Source organism: Neoarius graeffei, chromosome 11 (genome assembly GCF_027579695.1).
Source record: "Neoarius graeffei isolate fNeoGra1 chromosome 11, fNeoGra1.pri, whole genome shotgun sequence".
NCBI lineage: Eukaryota > Metazoa > Chordata > Actinopteri > Siluriformes > Ariidae > Neoarius > Neoarius graeffei.
In genome coordinates this window covers 45,671,795-45,692,320 of record NC_083579.1, presented here as the reverse complement: position 1 = coordinate 45,692,320, position 20,526 = coordinate 45,671,795, and the positions used below count along the sequence as shown (strand labels likewise).

General features: G+C 41.1%; 1 protein-coding gene across 2 annotated transcripts in view; it reads left to right on the top strand.

Annotated features, from left to right (window-relative positions):
- The window catches only part of gcfc2 (GC-rich sequence DNA-binding factor 2), a 33,473-nt gene that overhangs the window by 8,400 nt on the left and 4,547 nt on the right, over nt 1-20,526 (top strand). For both annotated transcript variants that reach the window (XM_060934009.1, XM_060934008.1), the window contains 14 exons: nt 4,703-4,810; nt 4,899-5,033; nt 5,115-5,354; nt 6,725-6,822; nt 6,975-7,084; nt 8,675-8,858; nt 8,983-9,106; nt 11,294-11,354; nt 13,174-13,259; nt 13,387-13,586; nt 14,924-15,068; nt 16,150-16,271; nt 16,363-16,439; nt 20,165-20,231. In XM_060934009.1, coding sequence (XP_060789992.1) covers nt 4,703-4,810; nt 4,899-5,033; nt 5,115-5,354; nt 6,725-6,822; nt 6,975-7,084; nt 8,675-8,858; nt 8,983-9,106; nt 11,294-11,354; nt 13,174-13,259; nt 13,387-13,586; nt 14,924-15,068; nt 16,150-16,271; nt 16,363-16,439; nt 20,165-20,231 — 1,757 coding nt within the window. The remainder of the gene's footprint in view (nt 1-4,702; nt 4,811-4,898; nt 5,034-5,114; nt 5,355-6,724; nt 6,823-6,974; nt 7,085-8,674; nt 8,859-8,982; nt 9,107-11,293; nt 11,355-13,173; nt 13,260-13,386; nt 13,587-14,923; nt 15,069-16,149; nt 16,272-16,362; nt 16,440-20,164; nt 20,232-20,526) is intronic.

The window sequence follows — 20,526 nt, the reverse complement described above, 5'->3', positions numbered from 1 at the left end:
ATAGTTTATTTCTTTCATTTTATACTATGGCATGTTAAAAGCAAAGTTGGAAAAAATCTTAATAAAATTGCAACAAGTTTCACAGAAATTGGCGTTTGTACTTGTGTGTTCACAGTTGTTGAATTCTCCAAGTTGCGTCAGTTACCAATGTTATCTGCATGCCACAAAATAAATTATTAATATCTGGGAAAAACTCTTGTGTTGTCGAAGATGGCCTTTGGGTCTTAAGTCATACATTTGTTTGAGTTTGCTCTTTCTATAATAGCCACACAGTTTAATTTTAAACCCTCTGAATGTTGTCTGAGTTACCCATATATATATATAAAACATAACCCAGTTGCCCTATGGCTATATACTGCATATATATCTTGTAACTCACTTCTTATATATAATACACCCATACACACAGGGTGTTTCAAAAAATTTGATATTATTTGAGATGTAAATATTCCAGAAACTACATAGTCTAGGCAAATGAAACTGAACAGGCTTAATGTTGAACAATATACGATTTATTCCTCAAAATTTGAATGAGAAATTCAAAGGTATGTGGATTCTATGAACGATTTCACAAATTTTCAATATGCACGCCACCTGAGACACGGCACACGGACAGCCTTCATCTTTGAACTTTTTGTGCCGTGTCCAAATCTGCATTGCAGTTGGTGCATTTTTAGATAATTCTCTCATAAATGTATGCTGCACAGTCTTATTCGAGTGTACTCTAACACACACAACGCCTTTTCTTTTCCAGTGAATGGCATTTCTGTACCTAAAAAGATTTAAAAAATATATATATTAAACATAAAATTTTGACCTGTTTCCATACATGCTGTTAAAATTTGAGGTCAGTTGAACGAGAATTGGCAAAGTTATTAGATTGTGAAATGATATCAATTTTTTTTAAATATCCCACGTGACGTCACGACAAATGCGGCTGCCATTTTGGACATGAACTACCAGTAGTCTACCACAGCCAACAACGAGGAACGACGGCGAAGCATCGAAAGGAATATAGCCATCAAAGAAAGTTTTTACTTTCAGCAAGACTTCCATCATGCCATTATATTGTTGTGCACCTGGATGTAGTAACCATCAACACACAAGGCAAGATTTATCATTTTATCGGATCCCGACAGATGCTGACCGACGGAGAAGATGGATGGTCTCTAAAATATTGGCAAAATGATGTTTATTGACATAGCAATCGTGTGTAACGGGAAGCATTTGCATATCCGAAGTGTTGTGTTTACATCAAAGATAAAATAAACCGATATGATAACGACTGCTGCTGCCAGGTTGGGGACACAAACTAGTAGAAAGGAAGTGTGCCAACAGTGCCAACACACTTCCTTTGTGGTCGATTCTGCTTTAAGGTAAGATGCATTTAATTATTCGTCTGCTGTGGGTTTGGAATCGGTAGCCTGACCGATTCGTTCATGTTTGTGGTGCCATTTGTTTGTTGACGCGTGTTGAAATGGAAGATTGGTTGTTGACATGATTTCCAGTGATGCTTTGGTGCTGCTGTGGATCAGATGTGTTGAGTAGCCTGACTGATTTTTTTTTTTTTTTTTTTTTCTTGCTTGTGGTATCATTGTTGACGCGAGGTTGTTTTTTGAACATGCCAATGCGGACACGATTTCCCCTGATGAGTTATGACTTCAGACGCGATGTGTGTGTGGAGGTGTGGAGTCCGCGTGATATGTGCGTAAGATAGGCTTCTCATGTGTTTGGAGATCCGCGCTCTGAGACAAGCGCAAGCACCCCCCCAAGGGAAAAAAAGGGACCCCCCGAAAATATTTGCATAGTTCGAACACTGGGTTGGAGAAAGTAATGGCAAATAGTGAGTGCACAAACCATAGAAGGTAAACTGTACACAGCGCCAGGGCAGTGTGATGGTATGTCTACTTTTAGATTGTGTTAGCTTATCAATGAACACACTCGACGAGTTTCACGTCTTTACGACGGATACTTAAATGTGTGTTAGGTATTATTGTTGCAGTCTAAGCAGTCATTGTAGCAGCTAGATGAGCAAGAACCGGAAGGGTCTGTGCCATAAACCGTTATTTCTTCATGTCCAAAATGCCGGTCGCGTTTACGAAGGTCACGTGAGTGGGAAGGGTCTATACACTGCAAAAAATTGAAAACTGAATTTGAGGAGAAAATTACTTCATACTATTGAAATTATCTCGCTGCATGGACAGATATTTTTACTTGATAAGACATCTTAGAATAAGTTAGTTGCAATCTAGAACTAAGTTTAATAATCTCAGAATTGGTGTCTTGTATTCTTCTAATAGGAAATGCTAGATCATTTCAACTATTCAAGATATTTTCACTTGCTAAGATATCATTTTTTACAGTGTATAGAGGATATTACATGGTTGCGTGAAGATATGAAGTTTATCTTCGAGTGGTGAATGTATATATCACGAGTGAGCAAAGCAAACAAGTGAAAATATTTTCAACACAAGAAGATAAACTTCGTATCTTCACACAACCGTATAATGTTCTATATCCCCTTTGGACACAAGGAAAAATGCTATGGAGCTTCATGTGTACAATTGTGCACGTTATGTCCGAAGGGGTTATATTATATAGACGCATGCACAAAAAATATGCAACTTAATCAAAAGAATTTTAATTTTGAACCGGTTTGCCATTTTGACAACGTGCATCTGGTCAGCGGGAAAACACTAGGAGTGACATCATCAGAGCGAAATATCGTGAAAGATGTCACTCAGATCCGCAATGTATTTTGTATGAAAATGTGAGTTTTTCAACACAAGAAGATAAACTTCATATCTTCAAGCCCACGTGTGATTTTCTTTTGATTATATTGACACATTCACAAACAAAGTACACAAATTTATCAAAACAATTTACCGATTTCCTCACGAGTAAGGATATTGGAAAATATGTTACCCAATGTCCCGGATATAGTTCATATTAAAAATATGAGTGGTGTATTTGCCAGTAAAACACTCTCTTGTCTAATTAATTTACTTATTTATTTATTTTTCTACATTCTGGTGAATTGTGCACTCGTTTGACCATCTGTTGCTAGTCATAATTTGTCAGCATCCCCTGTAAATTGTCCATCACTGGAAAGAGACCATCAGAGCATCACCACTGAGGAGATGTGTTTTGGGTTATGGATTGTTGGTGTCACTGTGGGGCTGATATGGTAGTATTCTTGGGATTATCAGTCACTGCTTGGCTGTGAGCGAGCGAGTATGCCAACTAAAAACACTGCTGAAGGGTCTAGATGATGATGATTAACACACAACGTTTGCCAGTCAGTCTGTCCTCCCCTACGGTCATGAGATTTGGGTTGTGACCAGAATTATACCCTGTCCACACTAGGGATTTTATACCGATACGATACTACTTTCGTACCGCAACACCTGTCCACACTAGCAACTATACCGGTACTGTAGCGGTAGAACTGTAGCAGTACGAAACCCACAAATGTATGGGTTTCGTACCGGTACAGTATCGGTACTGTAGCGCTTCGCTGTAGTGTGGACAGATGAAGCGATTCTGTATCGATACAAATATAATGCACATGCGCAATGAACCATTCCTACTTCTTCCGGGTTATTCATACAATACAATACGCACGTGCTTTCCAGCTGTAAATAAAACGTCGAAATGGCTCAAAACGACCGTGGAGCTACATGGAGCAAAGACGAAGTTATGTGTTTGTTGGAGCTTTGGGGAGACGAGCAATGCCAGGAACAGTTGAGGGGTACACGTCGAAATATCGACGTGTACAGACAACTGTCGAGTGATCGCCGCCGCTTCATGGGCGAAGATGCGGCCGGTTGCACTCCGGAGCAGTGCCGACAGACTGTACATTGACAACAAAAAGCACACACGTTGTTTTATCCGCCATATTCTCGGAAGGAAGTTACTCGGTAACCACGGAAACATTTCGCGCACGCGCATTTCAACTACCGTGAAAGAAAACCACAAACATTTCTCTCTAGTGTGGACAGATGCACTAAACTGTACCGGTATACTTTGTATCGATACAGTTATACCACTATCGTACCGGTGTGTATATATGTGAACACAGCTTAAGATGATCATGAGTCCAGGTGGTGGAACTGACTTTCATGCATGATAAAGTAAGGAGCTTGATGATCCAGGAGAGTCTCGGAGTCTTGAAATTGAGGGAAGCCAGTTGAGGTGGTTTGGGTACTTTAGATGGATTCCCCTGATCAGCTTCCATTTCGAGGTATACTGAGCACGTCCCACTGGACAGAGTCCTTAGGGCAGGCCCAGGATCTGCTGAAGAGATTATATTTCACAGTTGGTTTGGGAATGTCTGGGGATCCCCCAGGAGGAGCTGGAATCTGTGGCTGGGTGTAAAGCAACCTGGACTTCTATAAGTCACTTCTGCATCTGAGACTCAGTTCTGTAAGTTGCTCTAGATAAGGGCATCTGCCAAATGGGAATGGACTGACCTTCTCAACTTGGTGCCACTGAGACCAAGAAAATCTGCAGTCACTTTGACAAATCCGTGTTAGCTTTCTGTGGTAGTAAAAAGGAAAAAAAATTAAAAATTGCCATAAAACAGGAGAAAGTCTTCTGAGGGTGATAATTCTTGAAGGATAACCTGGAAATTCTGTAACATTCAAGGAGAATGGTGTAGATCAGTGGCTGAGTACTTCTAAAATAAATCTGTGCTCTACAGGTGTAGGCGAGAGTGACTTCAAGCTGAAAAGGACCGTGGACAAAGCTGTGGTCTTCCAGGCTCGCAAAAAGGAAGATTCGCCCTTCAGGGTGATACCTTCACAACAAGGTACAACACATTTTCTGTTTCAATGTACTGATTTCATAACCAAAGCTAAAAATCCTCAACCCACATTGATCGCATTCACTCTGTTTAGATGTGGAAGACAATGAGCTTAAGGAGCAGTCAGAGAGCAGTTCTGTTGAGGACATGTGTCCAGACAGCAACGATGAAACAAACTCTACAGCCTCCAGCTCCTCCAGCTCGACTGACTCTTTCAGAACACAGACTGGTAAGCTGAGTCAGGTCACATCAATGGATAGTAACCAATAGCTATTTGATGCAGTTTATGATGCGGTGTCCTGCATTGTAGTTAACATCCCTAATGCTGAGAAGATCCGCGCAGCTAAGGAGCAGAGGAGGAGAGCGAGGGCACAGCGAGAATACATCCCTCTGGATGCAGATCAGCAAAGTGAAACAGAGGTGGGAGACAGATCGCAGGACCAGAGTGATCGAGAACGTTGCAGTGACGATGAACCGGATGATCATGAATGCAGGATCCAGTTTGCGCCCAAATCCAAAACGCTTAGAGAACAGATGACTGAGAAAATGGGTAAGAAATGGAAAGTAGATATACAGCAGTGGACATGCAGACAGCTTCATGATTTTAAACCTTAAACAGACCAATTAATGAAGTCTGTGTTTCTTCTGTTATATTCCCTTAAAGGTAGACTGCCTTTCAGATTTTTCAAGTGTAGGTCATAAAAATAATTTTCCCTGACACCCAATTATTTTTGTTTAGTGGACCAAAAGCTACTGAATTCGAATCAGACTTCCATTTTTATTAGTTTTTTTTTTAAATAGAACAATTAATGAATTTAGGGCCACATGGCCCTAAATTCTCCACTATTTTTTCCTGCTTCATCATGACCCAATTCAAGATACTACGTCATGCATCATGTGGTAGGCTTTCCCTGTTTGCGCAAGGCATTGTAGGATACAAATTTGAAACGGGAGAGAAGAATGGAGGACATGAATGTACGAATGAAACGTGAAAGGCCGACTACAGTAACAGAAACTGATAAAGACGTTATGTTGCGAAGGAAATGAAACACAGGACCAAACTAATAAATATCGGCGGTCACCGAGCACCTCGGTGTGATCTGTTTAGCAACAGAATGATGTAACCGTCAGTGCACGGTCAAGGTAAATCTGTAGATGGCAGTAATGCAACACTGGATGCCAACTGCCATAAAACCCAAAAAAAGAAAAAGAAGGTAAACCTGCGCATGCGCACACGTACTTCCTCTGTCTGCTTGACTGCGCGAAGCGAGCGATTTCACGCACATTATTTGTGAGGGAATCCCTTCAAATTAAATAACTTCCCAGCCACAGATTGGCCTGATATTTTAGATATTACAGAAATAAACATGTATCAAATCAAATCAAGTTTATTTGTATAGCGCTTTTAACAATAAACATTGTCGCAAAGCAGCTTTACAGAATTTGAACAACTTAAAACATGAGCTAATTTTATCCCTAATCTATGGTCATGTATCACAATGACTAAATTTCACTGATTTTATGAAATCAAAAGGTCATCTCTCTTTAACCGAGCTTTACACAATCAAAATACAGAAATTCTGCAGTGTCTTGTCGTTTTAAGCTGTTTAAAATAACATACGTAGAATATTAAAATGTTTAAGATTCCTTCTATTGATAGTTGAGTATGCATGTATATTGTGGGTTGGGGTGTTTTTTTTTTTTGTTTGTTTGTTTTTTTTTAATTTTAAATTTTTGTTTGTTTTTGTTTGTTTTTGTTTGTTTGTTAAACCCATGTCTTCCTGTCATTCCTAAGAAATAATAAGGCAAATTTGTTACAAGTATTTCAATCTTAATTTCTGCCATCATAGTCTCAGGAATGTATTTAACAGCAACCAAGCCTGTCAAAATATCCCATAAAAATCTAAATATCCTCGGCAGGTGGGAGTGGGAGCAAGGAGAGTTGCTCTGATAGCCAGGAGGAGGACCAACACCTCTGGGAGGAGCAGCAGATAGGGAAAGGTGTTAAACGACACCAGGTGAATGACATTTGTTTCGAAGAAAAATTTTGCACACCCCTTTAAGGTCGCTGTTTTTATTTTGAGAAAAGTGAATCGCAAAATTCATGCCTGTTTTTTGAAGACTGTTTTGATATACTTTATTTTTCTATAACTACTTCTTCTGTTTTCAGAAGCAAAGCAGAAATGATTTCAAACCTCTCAGGCAGAAGAAAAAGGTTGCCATCCCTGAGACTCTTTCACCAGTCAGTATTGACATCGTAAAGAAGAGAATCACTGGAACGTACGTTTTCTTTCTCATTTTCTTTCATTACTGCTTATCCATTGCGGATTGCAGGTGAGCTGGAGCCAATCCCAGCTGACTTTGAGTGAGAGGCAGAATACATCCTGGGCAGGTTGGTAGGGTTAACACAGAGAGAGACAGACATTCACACTCACATTTATTGGTAATGTGGAGTAGCTAGTTGACTTAATAGATTGTAAGTTCTGCTCATGGTCGGGTCATACCAAAGACCATCATAAATATGGTACGTATTGCCATTAGGGAGTCAAACCCTCGCGGTTCCCAGAGGACCGGCCCTCCACTGTAACCGTAGATATGTCATGGGCAAGAGGCCAAGGGCTACAGAAACGGGGATTAGTGTGCTTTAAGGGCCTGGTTAGTGCTAACATACAATATGTACAACATGCAAGTGTACCATGATCAGTCATCATTACTAAACATTGGGCTGTTGTAAGGGTGGCACAGTGGTGTAGCAAGAAGGTTCTGGGTTCGAGCCCAGTGGCCAACGGGGGCCTTTCTGTGTGGAGTTTGCATGTTCTCCCCATGTCTGCGTGGGTTTCCTCCGGGTGCTCCAGTTTCCCCCACAGTCCAAAGACATGCAGGTTAGGCTAATTGGTGGCTCTAAATTGACCGTAGGTGTGACTGTGAGTGTGAATGGTTGTTTGTCTCTGTGTCAGCCCTGTGATGATCTGGCGACTTGTCCAGGGTGTATCCCCCCTCTCGCCCATAGTCAGCTGGGATAAGCTCCAGCTTGCCCCCGACCCTGCACAGGATAAGCAGTTACGGATAATGGACGGTCTGTTGTAATGATGTTGCTTCCAGTTCTTAATCTCATCTCCTCTCATTATCTCTAGCCGCTTTATCCTGTTCTACAGGGTCACAAGCAAGCTGGAGCCTATCCCAGCTGACTACGGGCGAAAGGCGGGGTACACCCTGGACAAGTCGCCAGGTCATCACAGGGCTGACACATAGACACAGACAACCATTCACACTCACATTCACACCTACGGTCAATTTAGAGTCACCAGTTAACCTAACCTGCATGTCTTTGGACTGTGGGGGAAACCGGAGCACCCGGAGGAAACCCACGCGGACACGGGGAGAACATGCAAACTCCGCACAGAAAGGCCCTCGCCGGCCACGGGGCTCGAACCCGGACCTTCTTGCTGTGAGGCGACAGCGCTAACCACTACACCACCGTGCTGCCCTCAGTTCTTAATCATTTCCTTAAATGATTTCCATTGTATCAATTCCAAACCACTTATTGCATTGTCTGAGGATATAATAATACCTGATGATAAGTGCTTTACCCTGGTTAGTAGTTTAAATAACTAATGTGTTGACCCAACTAAATTCTTTTAGAAAATATCACAACCAGGTCTGAACAAAAATATTAAGTGCATGATGGGGATTGAAAAACTTGCACATCTCTACCATAGAGAAATATACTTTTGGTAATCCCATTGCAATGAAGGGATTGCCTGTTCTATTGAAAGTAAAATCCTCCTGCTTCTTGACTGAATTCTTTTCATCGTTGACGAATAACTTGCGATCTACAGACTTCTTTTGCATATATTTGTATCTCTATAGGCTGGAATCTCTGAAGGAGGTGCAGAGGGCTCATGAAGCTGAGCTCAGGAGGATGCAGCAGGACATAGAGAGTGCAAGGAGTTCTGTAGAAAACCTAGAGAACCATCGTGCTGACAGCCAGATCCTCTTCTATCGCAGCATGAGCACCTTCACCCAGAACCTGGTGGAGTGCCTTTCTGAGAAGGTCCAGAGAACATATCTCTTACCTCATATCATCCTTCAGGACTAATCTTAGGCTTGAGTTCTGAGCTATAAGGCTATTGTGTTGCATTTTAGGGATTTGAAAATGTAGTTTTTATGATTTCTAGATGCAGCTGATAAACTCCGTGGAGATGGACATGCACAATCTATATATTGACCAGGCGGAGGCGCTGTTGTCTCAGAGAAGAAAAGCAGTGCAGGAACAGTCCAGACACCTTCAGGAGTTAACCTGTAAGGAGAAGGTTATTGCATTACACTCTGTTCAAATTAGGAGCCCTCAGTGTTGTAGTCGAGTCACTAAACCTCGAGTCCAGTTTCGAGTCCCCAGTGTTCAAGTCCAAGTCGTTAAAGAAAATTTTGAGCCGAGTCCACTATCGAGTCTGAGTCGAGTCTGAGAACAAGACTCCAACCGCACCATTTGACGGTGACTGTTGCTGCCTTTATGTGAAAGCGTCTCTGCTACTGTGTTGGACTAACGTTACTGCTTGACTGCCCCATTTTAGTTAATAGGCTACAGATAAAAAGCTTGTTCATTGCTCAGCAAGTCCTGCCCACTATCAACAGGGCAAATAACACAAGAGAGGGCTAACACTAGCTAGTTCATCGGTCAGCAAGCCCCACTATCAACAGAGCAATGAACATAGCATATCACTTACTTCTCTGGGTGGAGTCTTGCCAAATAACGATTGAAGTTTGAGGTTGTCCCCGTCGTCTCCTCAATAGTTCTTCTACATATGGAACACACAGTGCATTGTTTTCCCACTGCATGAGAAGTCTGTATAAGCAAAGCGGACAATCCTAGGGGCTTCTCTCCAGGCATTTTAGCGCCATTAACGTGAGTTTGTTCCTGAACATGACATACGAACAGGTGAATGTGCATTCTGTTGCACGAAATTAGTCTAAAAATGAATGTATCTTGTGCCAAATTATTATGGCATGTTACAAAAAAATTAAAGAAAAAATCTGAGTCCACGTCTCCAATTTACGAGTCCGAATGCAGTTAAGGCATGAGTCCGAGTCATCAGTGCTCAATTCCAAGTCAAGTCACGAGCCCTTAAAATTAGGGCACAAGTCGGACTCAAGTCTGAATCCTGGACTCAAGTACTACAAGCCTGGGAGCCCTTTTGTATAAGAACAGATTACAGCTTGATTACGTTTGTTACTGCTAATAATAATTTTATGGTGAGAAGGAAAGTGATTTTGCAAATTGGTGCATATTTCCCCCCCCCCCCCACCACCACCATCTGATTTCAAAGTAGAATCTTAGAAAGATTTACATGAATTTCAGAGTTTCTTAGTATTTGGTATGTCCCCTTTTGCTTTAATGGCGGTGTACACTCGAGTCAGCATGGACTCCACAAGTTTGTGTAAAACCTTATGATGCATCTTGTATCAAATCCAGCGGAGTGTCGTCTGAGCACATGCTTCAACAGACGAGCTTAGGCCTGAGGAAAATCTGACTTTTTGTACGAAGCAGGTCAATATCACAAATCTACTTGCATTTAAATAGGGCCCTGCAGTGCCCTCCATGATTATTAACACCCCTTGTAAAGATTAGGAAAAAGGGTTAGAAAAAAATCCACCTTTTGGTGAAGCTGCTTCATCTCACACTGAAAAAAATGAAAAAATCCAATATTTAATTGAAATAAATTTATTTAAAGAAAAACAAATCCCTCATCAAGTGGGCGTTTCTCAGTCTGCACCATGAGGAAGTGGGTCAGCTTAAGGGGCCATGATGAGGTGTGGCCAGGCCTAGCAAGCCGCAGGTGGATCATTCTACTGCTCAAGAAACTCAAACTTATATGGGCCATGCTGCTTGGAGAGGGCTTTGTAACTGACCGGTGTAAACCTACCAGGAGTTAGATAGGATAGGAGGGGGCGGGGGGAACAAATCCCTCATCAAGAAAAAATAAATCTGAGACCATTCTGCTTTACACAATCTCTGCACATCATCCAAGGTCCTGTAGAAATTGTAGGACACTATAGAAATAGTGCAGAATCCTGAATATTCAGTGTTCAAGATATGGAACATTTTTACTTTGTTTCAAATATTTTAAAATTCTAAAACCTGTTTATTTCCTAGTTTAAATAGGAAAAAACAGATTTTCATTGCGGTCTCAAACTTTTTCACCACTGTATGTGCTTGCATTTGCGCAAAACAAATGCTTAGTGTGAAGGCAGCCTTACAAATCTGTATCATACGTGATGTATGTTATTTTTCAAATCTCTTTAGCTTTAATTAGTTGCAGCTACAAGTTAATACTGGGGAAATTCATGTGAATCGCTGATAATTCTAACTCTGGATCCATTATTGCTTTGTTGCACCCATTATTGTTCCCTTAACCATCCACCACTGCACTTCTTATCCTCTATTAGGACATTATTAATCATTTATAACTATAATGTTTCCTTCTGTAGACAGCACTAATCCAAACAGCAATGGAGAAGCACTGGGGAAAACCAGCACACTTGAAGACTGGTGAGATACAACTCAACATAATGCAGACATTAGCTTGTAAAAGCTTGTATGTGTGATCTGTATATCTCTGTGCAAAAGTCTTAGCACATGTAAAGTAAAGCTGTAGACCAAAAATGGCTTCAAAAATAATATGAAATGTTTCAACATTTGAAAAAAGTTATAATCAGCAGTAAGCCATAATAAATGAAACAAAGTCAATATTTGGTGTAAGATGACCCTTTGCTTTAAAAAAAAAAGTAGTCTCAAGTATAATGAGTGCAGTTTTATAAGGAAATGAGCTGTAGGTTTTACTGAGCATCTTGCAAAACCCTCCACGATTATTAACACCCCTTGTAAAGATTAGGAAAAAAGGTTAGAAAAAAATCCATCTTTTGGTGAAGCCACTTCATCTCACACTAAAAAAAAAAAAGAGAATCCAGTCTTTAATTGAAATAAATTTATTCAAAGAAAAGTCTTGGCACATGTAAAGTAAAGCTCATCTCATTATCTCTAGCCACTTTATCCTGTTCTACAGGGTCGCAGGCAAGCTGGAGCCTATCCCAGCTGACTACGGGCGAAAGGCGGGGTACACCCTGGACAAGTCGCCAGGTCATCACAGGGCTGACACATAGACACAGACAACCATTCACACTCACATTCACACCTACGGTCAATTTAGAGTCACCAGTTAACCTAACCTGCATGTCTTTGGACTGTGGGGGAAACCGGAGCACCCGGAGGAAACCCACGCGGACACGGGGAGAACATGCAAACTCCACACAGAAAGGCCCTCGCCGGCCACGGGGTTCGAACCCGGACCTTCTTGCTGTGAGGTGACAGCGCTAACCACTACACCACCGTGCCGCCTAAAGTAAAGCTGTAGACCAAAATTGGCTTAAAAAATAATAATATGAAATAGAAGTCACAGTTCTTTTGGACACTTTGACTGTCAGACTTGCTTGTCAGTTTTGCAGCAAAACCCAGTAGCCTTCATTATGGTTTCTTTTTTTAATCTGAAAAGTGCGCTCTTATGTGATATGCTGCTCAGATACTGTACAAACAATTTTTTTCTGTAACATTTAATTTTGTGCTGGAAAACGACCGTTTGGACTCTAATGTTTTTGGACTGACTCGATAATGTAGAAGTCATAAAATAGAAATCTATAACAAAGTTTGTATGGGGAGGGGGAAAAAAACAGGGTGCCTAAGACTTTTGCACAGTAGTGTGTATATAAAAATTTCAAAATGTTATCAGACAATATAATGCTTTAGTGTGTGTATATTGTATACAAACAGGCGATGAAGGAAAAACCAATGGCTGTTATGCAGTCAGGCTTTTTTTGCTGGCATGATTTGGGTTCACTTGTCCCCTTCAAGGAAAGTCACTGCAAATCAGTCCAAAATTATTCTGACCTTTATCCTCCGATGAAACTTTTCTATCTTGATGGGAGTGGTCCCCGTCCACAGGTCACGAGAGCTCACTGAATGGTTTAATGAGCATGAAAATGATGCAGATTTTATGCTGTGGCCTTCAGTCACTAAACCTGAGCCCAAGTGAACACCTATGGTACATATTGGACTACCATGTTGGACAACACTCTTTACCATCATCAAAACACCAGTTGAGGGAGTATATTTTGGAAGAATGGTGTCCTTCTCTCCAGTAGAGTTCCACAGACTGTACAGAACCTGTGACAAAACACACTGAAGCTGTTCTGGTGGCTCTTGGTGCCATTCGACAGTTTGTTGGTCTTTCCTTTAATTTCTCACCTGTCTGTATATTTCAGTACATTTACTGTATAATATTGTGTGATTTAGCACTCTCTGAACATTATTCCAGTGAGTTGTTAAAGGAAGACTGTGGGAGCGTCCCAGCTGATTTGGGACCAACAGCAGAACAGGAGGCAGAACTGCAGAGTAAAAGAAGTGGGTCTTCACTCAAGCTTCCACATAATTAGCATCTACATACAACACTTTATACTTACTTTAAAAAACTGATGTGAAAATGGAGTTATATCCAAACAACAGTTGCTAATAGGTTTCTGCTCTACAGAGGACATACTGAAGAGAAGTCAGGAGATTTTTACTGATGTTCAGGATGACTTCTCGGATGTGAAGAAAATCCTCTCCAGGTTTGATGAGTGGCGCGTCTCGTTTCCAGAGTCGTATACCAACGCCTACATCAGTTTGTGTCTTTCTAAACTCCTGGCTCCTTTGATACGACACCAGCTCATTGGCTGGAACCCTCTAAAGGTATCATACTCCACATCCATCAAGTTTCTCACTTTACTACAGTTGCATGGTAAAGGTTTATGCCACCATTAGTATCATCCTTTCTCACTGCACTGTCCAGCTCAGTGAAAATTAAGAAGCCTTATGCACACTTTTTTGATTTTCTATCTAATGCCGCTTTTCCACTACCAACGCGGCTGAGGTGGGCTGAGCCGTGCCGTGCTGAGTTGGGCTGAGTCGACCTGAGCGGGGCTGTTGGAGTTGCATTTCGACTACAACCGCGCTGAACCGTGCTGGCTGGAAGTGGGTGGACACATTGGGTGGAGTTAGCGAAAGTGGGTGGACGTCACGTGATGTCATTAGGCGGCGCAAACAGTGACATCAGTGACCTTTTAAGCGGTAGTCTCACGACCCGGATAGTAAACAATAAACATGGAGTCGTTAGTGTTGCTGGTCTTGGTGCTGTGACTTGTTGTCACCGACAACGCCAACAGATACTGGCAAGAGCGTATAGATGAGGCGAGGCGCATAAGGCTTCAGAAATTCTCGTAATTCGTAATTCTTCTTCTTCTGGGTTTACGGTGTTTACAGATCCCAGCGTGCTCGCGGGGCGTGTGTGGGCATGTGAGGACACGCCTCCTCACCAATCAGTGCACAGGGGAGTGTCTCCTCACACCCCTAGCCCCACTCGGCTCGGTTTGGCTCGCTTCAGCCCTACTCCAAAACCGTGCGAGTTTTGGGTGCTAAGCAGGGCTGAAGCGAGCTGAGTCGTGCTGTTCTAAGGTAGTCGAAACGCGAGCCGTGTCGGGCTGAAGCGAGCTGAAGTGAGCTGAAAAAGGGTAGTGGAAAAGGGCCATTAGTGAGAGTGGTCCCCATCATCAGTATTAGTTAAAGGGTGTGTATACCCTTATGCAGCCAGGTTATTGAAAATTTGCCCCCACCAAAAAAAAAAAGTTTGAATTCATTTTTTAATTTGAGTTCTGTTGGTTGCTGTATCACATGGAAGGTTGAAAAAGCGTTTTTAAATAATAAGCCATTTTAACAGGGGTGTGTTAGACTTTTTATGTCCACTGTACGTTTTTGGGTTCTCCATCCATCTGTTCATGTATTTGTCTTTAGGGATTGTGAATTGATCCAAACAGGGTCAAGGTCACAGCAAGGTCAAATATCTGAAATAGTTTTTCTTCAAAACCTTCCTTCCTGTTTTTGAAGCATATTTGAAAGTTGTTTGCTGCATATAAATTTGTAACAAGAAGGACTAGACTTGGTGGCCAAAGTTCTACTTATTTTTCCAGTTTTCAGTACGAGATATAAGATTTATCAAATAAGAATTGATTATTTAATTTTGCTTATCTCAGGCTGAGGGTGAAGATTTTGAAGCGCTGCCATGGTACTCTGCTGTCGAGAAATTCTGTCATGGACAAGGCTACGAAGAATCTGAGACTGTTGATGAGAAAACGCTACCTGCTATCATAGAGAAGGCCATCCTGCCCAAAATTCAAGGTAAACCCAAGTTCTGATTCCTAACATTTATATGTGAATTATTTCACCGTTACTGTGCACGGTATTCTTCGCTTCATATTATAGTTATTGTTATTTTTCCAGTTAGATCCAGAATTATTAGCACCCTTGGCGCAAAAAAAAGGTTATGAAAGTTTATGAAAATATTCTTTGTGGTTACATTGAAAACATGAGAAAGCTAACTTTTAATTGATGTAAATTTATTCTAAGAAAATTCTCAGAGGAAAAAAAAAATCTTTTTTTTTTAACAAAACGTGTCTCGCACAGAAGCACTCTTAGAAATTCTAATGAAGAAAATGGGGAAAAGAAGAAGCCTTTATTTGTCACATGCACACTTGAGCACAATGAAGTTCCTCCTCTGCATTTAACCCATATGAAGCAGTGAACGCACACATGCACACACAAGTGAGCAATGAGCACATACACATACCCAGAGCAGTGGGCAGCTATGCTCCAGCACCTAGGGCACAATTGGGGGTTAGGTGCCTTGCTCAAGGGCTCTTCAGGCCAAGACCGCCCGATGTTAACCCAACCGCACGTCTTTGGACTGTGGGGGGAAACCGGAGCACCCGAAGGAAACCCACACAGACACGGGGAGAACATGCAAACTCCACACAGAAAGGCCACCATTGGCCACTCGGCTCGAACCCGGACCTTCTTGCTGTGAGGCAACAGTGCTAACCACTACACCACCATGCCACAGGGGAAAAAAAACTGTTTGTACTTGTTATAATGTAATTGATAACAGGAACTAACTTGCTTCATGGATGTTCTACGATGTTAAGTATAACTAATAAACAAATAAAATATGAGGTGTCATTCTTTTAATTAATTTTAAAAATTCTGTGGTAAATGAGGAATAAAACTTCATGTTGGGCTACATCACATGTTATTTATTCTCCATTAAACTCCAAAAAAGCAGCCGGTCAAGGTGGGAAAATGTATTCAGTTCATCTTCGGTAGTTAAATCCTGTTGCATCGTGTCACTACACACTGCTATCATACATCAAGTTATCTAGGAAATTCGTAATTACACCACTAGCTTGCTTGTTTTACCCCAAAGGTTTTGTGGAGCTCGTGTGGGACCCTTTGTCTCTGCATCAGTCTGAGTGTCTCACATCGCTTTGCAAGAGGATACAGGAGGATTACTGCGTTTTCGATGGTGAACAGAGCAAGCCTGTGAAGGTATTGTTCTATAGTATTTTACAGCCCTGATGGTGTAAATGACCTTTGCAATAACATATATATATAATGTGGTGTATCCGATCCCTCGCAGGCTTTTCTAAAAGCTGTTATCCAGAGACTCAGGAGTGCTGTGGACGATGATGTGTTCATCCCTCTTTATCCAAAACTGTAAGGATGCAAATGGTTATTGTTTTCTCAAGCATCTCAATACTGGAACACTTGTATTAGACATAGTGTTATATTAGAATTTGTGTAAATCTTATTTCTTGGTCGTATTTTAATGAAATTAACAGGGTTTTTGTAATATTGTTCCTCACAGGGATGTGTAGCAGGGTCCCTGTCAATATGCAAATATTTATTTTTATGCGTGCGAGGCTTTGCAGGCTGAGCAAACTCTTCCAGCTGTTGGCTACTTTATAAAGATTCATGGCTTCTAGTTTTTACATTGTGTGATGGTAGCAGATGTGTGTGGAAGGGAAAACATTGGGATCTGGTTGCTGCGTAACAGACTGGAAAATCAAAATGTAAAAATGTGTACGTTGGGGAATGTATACATTTTATTATTATTATTTATAAAATGTCTCATCTCATCTCATTATCTCTAGCCGCTTTATCCTTCTACAGGGTCGCAGGCAAGCTGGAGCCCATCCCAGCTGACTACGGGCGAAAGGCGGGGTACACCCTGGACAAGTCGCCAGGTCATCACAGGGCTGACACATAGACACAGACAACCATTCACACTCACATTCACACCTACGGTCAATTTAGAGTCACCAGTTAACCTAACCTGCATGTCTTTGGACTGTGGGGGAAACCGGAGCACCCGGAGGAAACCCACGCGGACACGGGGAGAACATGCAAACTCCACACAGAAAGGCCCTCGCCGGCCCCGGGGCTCGAACCCAGGACCTTCTTGCTGTGAGGCGACAGCGCTAACCACTACACCACCGTGCCGCCCTTTATAAAATGTAGTCATCCTTATTAAAAAAAAAAGAAGAAATCCACAATTCATTACTGAAGCTTAGATCTTCCCTCATGTACGAGGGTGAGTCAAGTGAAAATATGAAGTTTTAATTTTGCATTGTTTATTGCACATAAGTATCACAAAAGTGAACAATATTTGTATTTTTTTGACATGATCTCCATTGCGCTTAATGCAGGTGTTCCCAGTGCTGGGCTTTAGGAGAGGATTTTGATATTTGAGGATTTAAAAGTAGACTGCCTTTCAGATTTTTCAAGTGTAGGTCATAAAAATAATTTTCCCTGACACCCAATTATGTTTGTTTAGTGGACCGAAAGCTACTAAATTTGAATCACAGACTTCCAATTTTATTAGTTTTTTTTTTTTTTTATTTAATAGAACAATTAATGAATTTACGGCCACATGGCCCTAAACTCTCCACTATTTTTTTCTTCACCATGACCCAATTCAAGATACTACGTCACGCATCACGTGGTGGGCTTTCCCCATTTGCGCAAGGCATTGTGGGATACAAATTTGAAACATGCGAGAAAAATGGAGGATGTGAGTGTGTGAATGAAACGTGAAAGACCGACTACAGTAACAGAAAGCGAGAAGAAAAGACGTTATGTTGTGAAGGAAAGAAAACGCAGGACCAAACTAATAAATATCAGCGGTCAGCGAGCACCTCGGTGTGATCAGCTGTTCGTTTAGCAACAGAATAATGGAACTGTCAGTACACGATCAACCTGTAGATGGCAGTAATGCAACACTGTGGATGTCAGCTGCCGTAAAACCCAGAAGAAGAAGGTAAACCTGCGCATGCGCACACGGACTTCCTCTGTCTGCTTGACTGCGCAAAGCGAGCGATTTCATGCACATTTGCTCAGGAATCCCCTCAAATTAAATAACTTCCCAGCCCCAGAATGGCCTGGGTTTTTTATTTTTATTTTTTGTTTTATAGATATTACAGAAATAAACATACATCACAATGACTAAATTTCACCGATTTTATGAAATCAAAAGGCCGTCTACTTTAAAAAAAATCTGATAATGATGCATGTACTTATTTAAGAGTCCTCACCAAGATAAAAGGGTTGGGTTCAGCCTCAGCTGTATGTCGAGACATAGAAGTTGATTGGAAGGTTGAAAGTTCAAATCCCATAACTGTCAGGAAGCCAAGTGTATGTGATATAGACCTGGACGTTAAGTGTCTGGATAAATGTGTAACCTAAAATGAATCGGATCATTTAATTATTTTAAGTGGCACAGTGGTGCAGTGGTTAGCACTGTCACATCAGCGCAAGAAGGTTCTGGGTTTGAACCTCATGGGCGACGGGGGCCTTTCTGTGTGGAGTTTGCATGTTCTCCCCGTGTCTGTGTGGGTTTCCTCCCACTTCAAAGACATGCAGATGTGATAAAAATTGTTGAACTTGTTGTATGTCGCTCTGGATAAGAGTGTCTGCTAAATGCATGGAATGTAATGACTTTAATGATTTTAAACATTTTACTTCAGGATCAGGTAAGTTTTCTGATTCTCATAACATGACACAATGCAGTTTTAAAAATAAACGTTTTATTGTCATAAATAGTATTAAAGTTTTGATAATCAGCTGTGTAAAAATACAAAAAAGGTGAGGGGTTTTTTTTGTTGTTGTTTTTAAGAAAAATCAGAGAGTACTATTACTAATGGACATTAAAGGAAAGTTGTGTTGTGAGATCCTGCCATATGAGCATCAGAGACTTAATAAATACAAAATATCACGGGATACTCTGCTCCAGTCTGCTTGGGTCAGCTGATTGTTATTTGTGGCGTTCCAAGCATGCATGTTGCCAACACTGGAGTTTCAGTGTGCCCTCTGGGGATAAACTATGCAACAGCACCACTCGTAACATGGTTGAAGTATCCAGCCATCTGTGTTTCTTTTTTAATTGTCATTTATCAACCGATATTAACACAGATACCGATTTATCTGCGACCTGGCTCATATCAGCTGATCGTATTGGCACGTCAGTTTATCACTTGGGCTCTGTAAAGAAGTATCCGGAATCCTTTAGCTGCTTTTACATGGGTGCAAGTTTTCCGGCATGTGCCGGAAGCTCCGTTTTTTTCGGTTCTGAAAAAGTCATTTTTCCAAATCGTGTAAATCCGTTGAGATTTTCAGGGGTGGCCCTCTCACTGTCTCACTCTCAGCGTATTACCGGGTTACCGCAGTACAGTCTCTGCACGAGACAAATCTTTTCATCTCGTCTTCGCCACAAACCTCATTCAATTTATACACCGCTCACCGACGAGCGGTCCTGACTAGCCCGTTGTTTCACAGTGTTATACATGTGTGATATCATGTTTCACGCACGTAGCACGTTGTTCGACCAAATCAACACAGATATTCCAGTGTATATATTGTAAAAAGGTATCACAGCAAAAGCATATTAAAAATGGCTGTTTCAACATTTAAATTAGTAGTTGCTAGATGTTTTGAAATATCAAGCCTTGTACTTGAAATATTGTTTTCAGATGAAATGTATTAAACATTCGATGTGAATATGCAAATCATATAACTATTAATATTATAAATGATTGCATGAGAGACAGCCATTTTAACTTGTAATTTAAATTTTTTTTCGAGCCCTAAGGGGGGCTCACCCCCTTTGTAAACACCTTGTCAGATTTTCAGGTTTTTGAAAATTTTATACTTGCACCCATGCTTTTAAGGTTTTCATTTGACTCCCCCCTCGTACTATGCATTTTAATCTACAACAGCAGCACTGGAGGCAAGGAGCCTATTAATGCTTTAAACCTATGCTTTAATATTAATGTTTTCATTTAGCTCATCCTCACACATGAGGAATGATCTAAACGTCAGTGATCACTTGTTTATTTTTACTACTAACATTTTATTTAATTGTGTATTTTCATTTTATCTTTTAGTTATTTGGATGACAAGACTTCCCCACAGTTCCAGTTTCAGAATCGACAGTTTTGGAGTGCTGTGAAGGTATAGTGCTTTCCAGTTCTTCACTCAGACTCAAAATCTCAAGACCAGTCCTGAACTGAGTGGAACTGGCTCTTGAGCTCTGAATGCATGTTATGTGTAAATTATCCCACAGAGATACCCTAAAGATTGTGTTTACAAAAAAGTCCACTTTTTTTTTCTTCGTCATCAGCTTTCTAACAGAGGCGTGTAGGTTTTGTGCCAAAATAGATTGGTATTTGGATTCTCTGTCTTGACGAGAGCCTCAGCAACTCTTCATAAAGTCTGAGTTTTGTACCGAACATCCTTCCAACATATT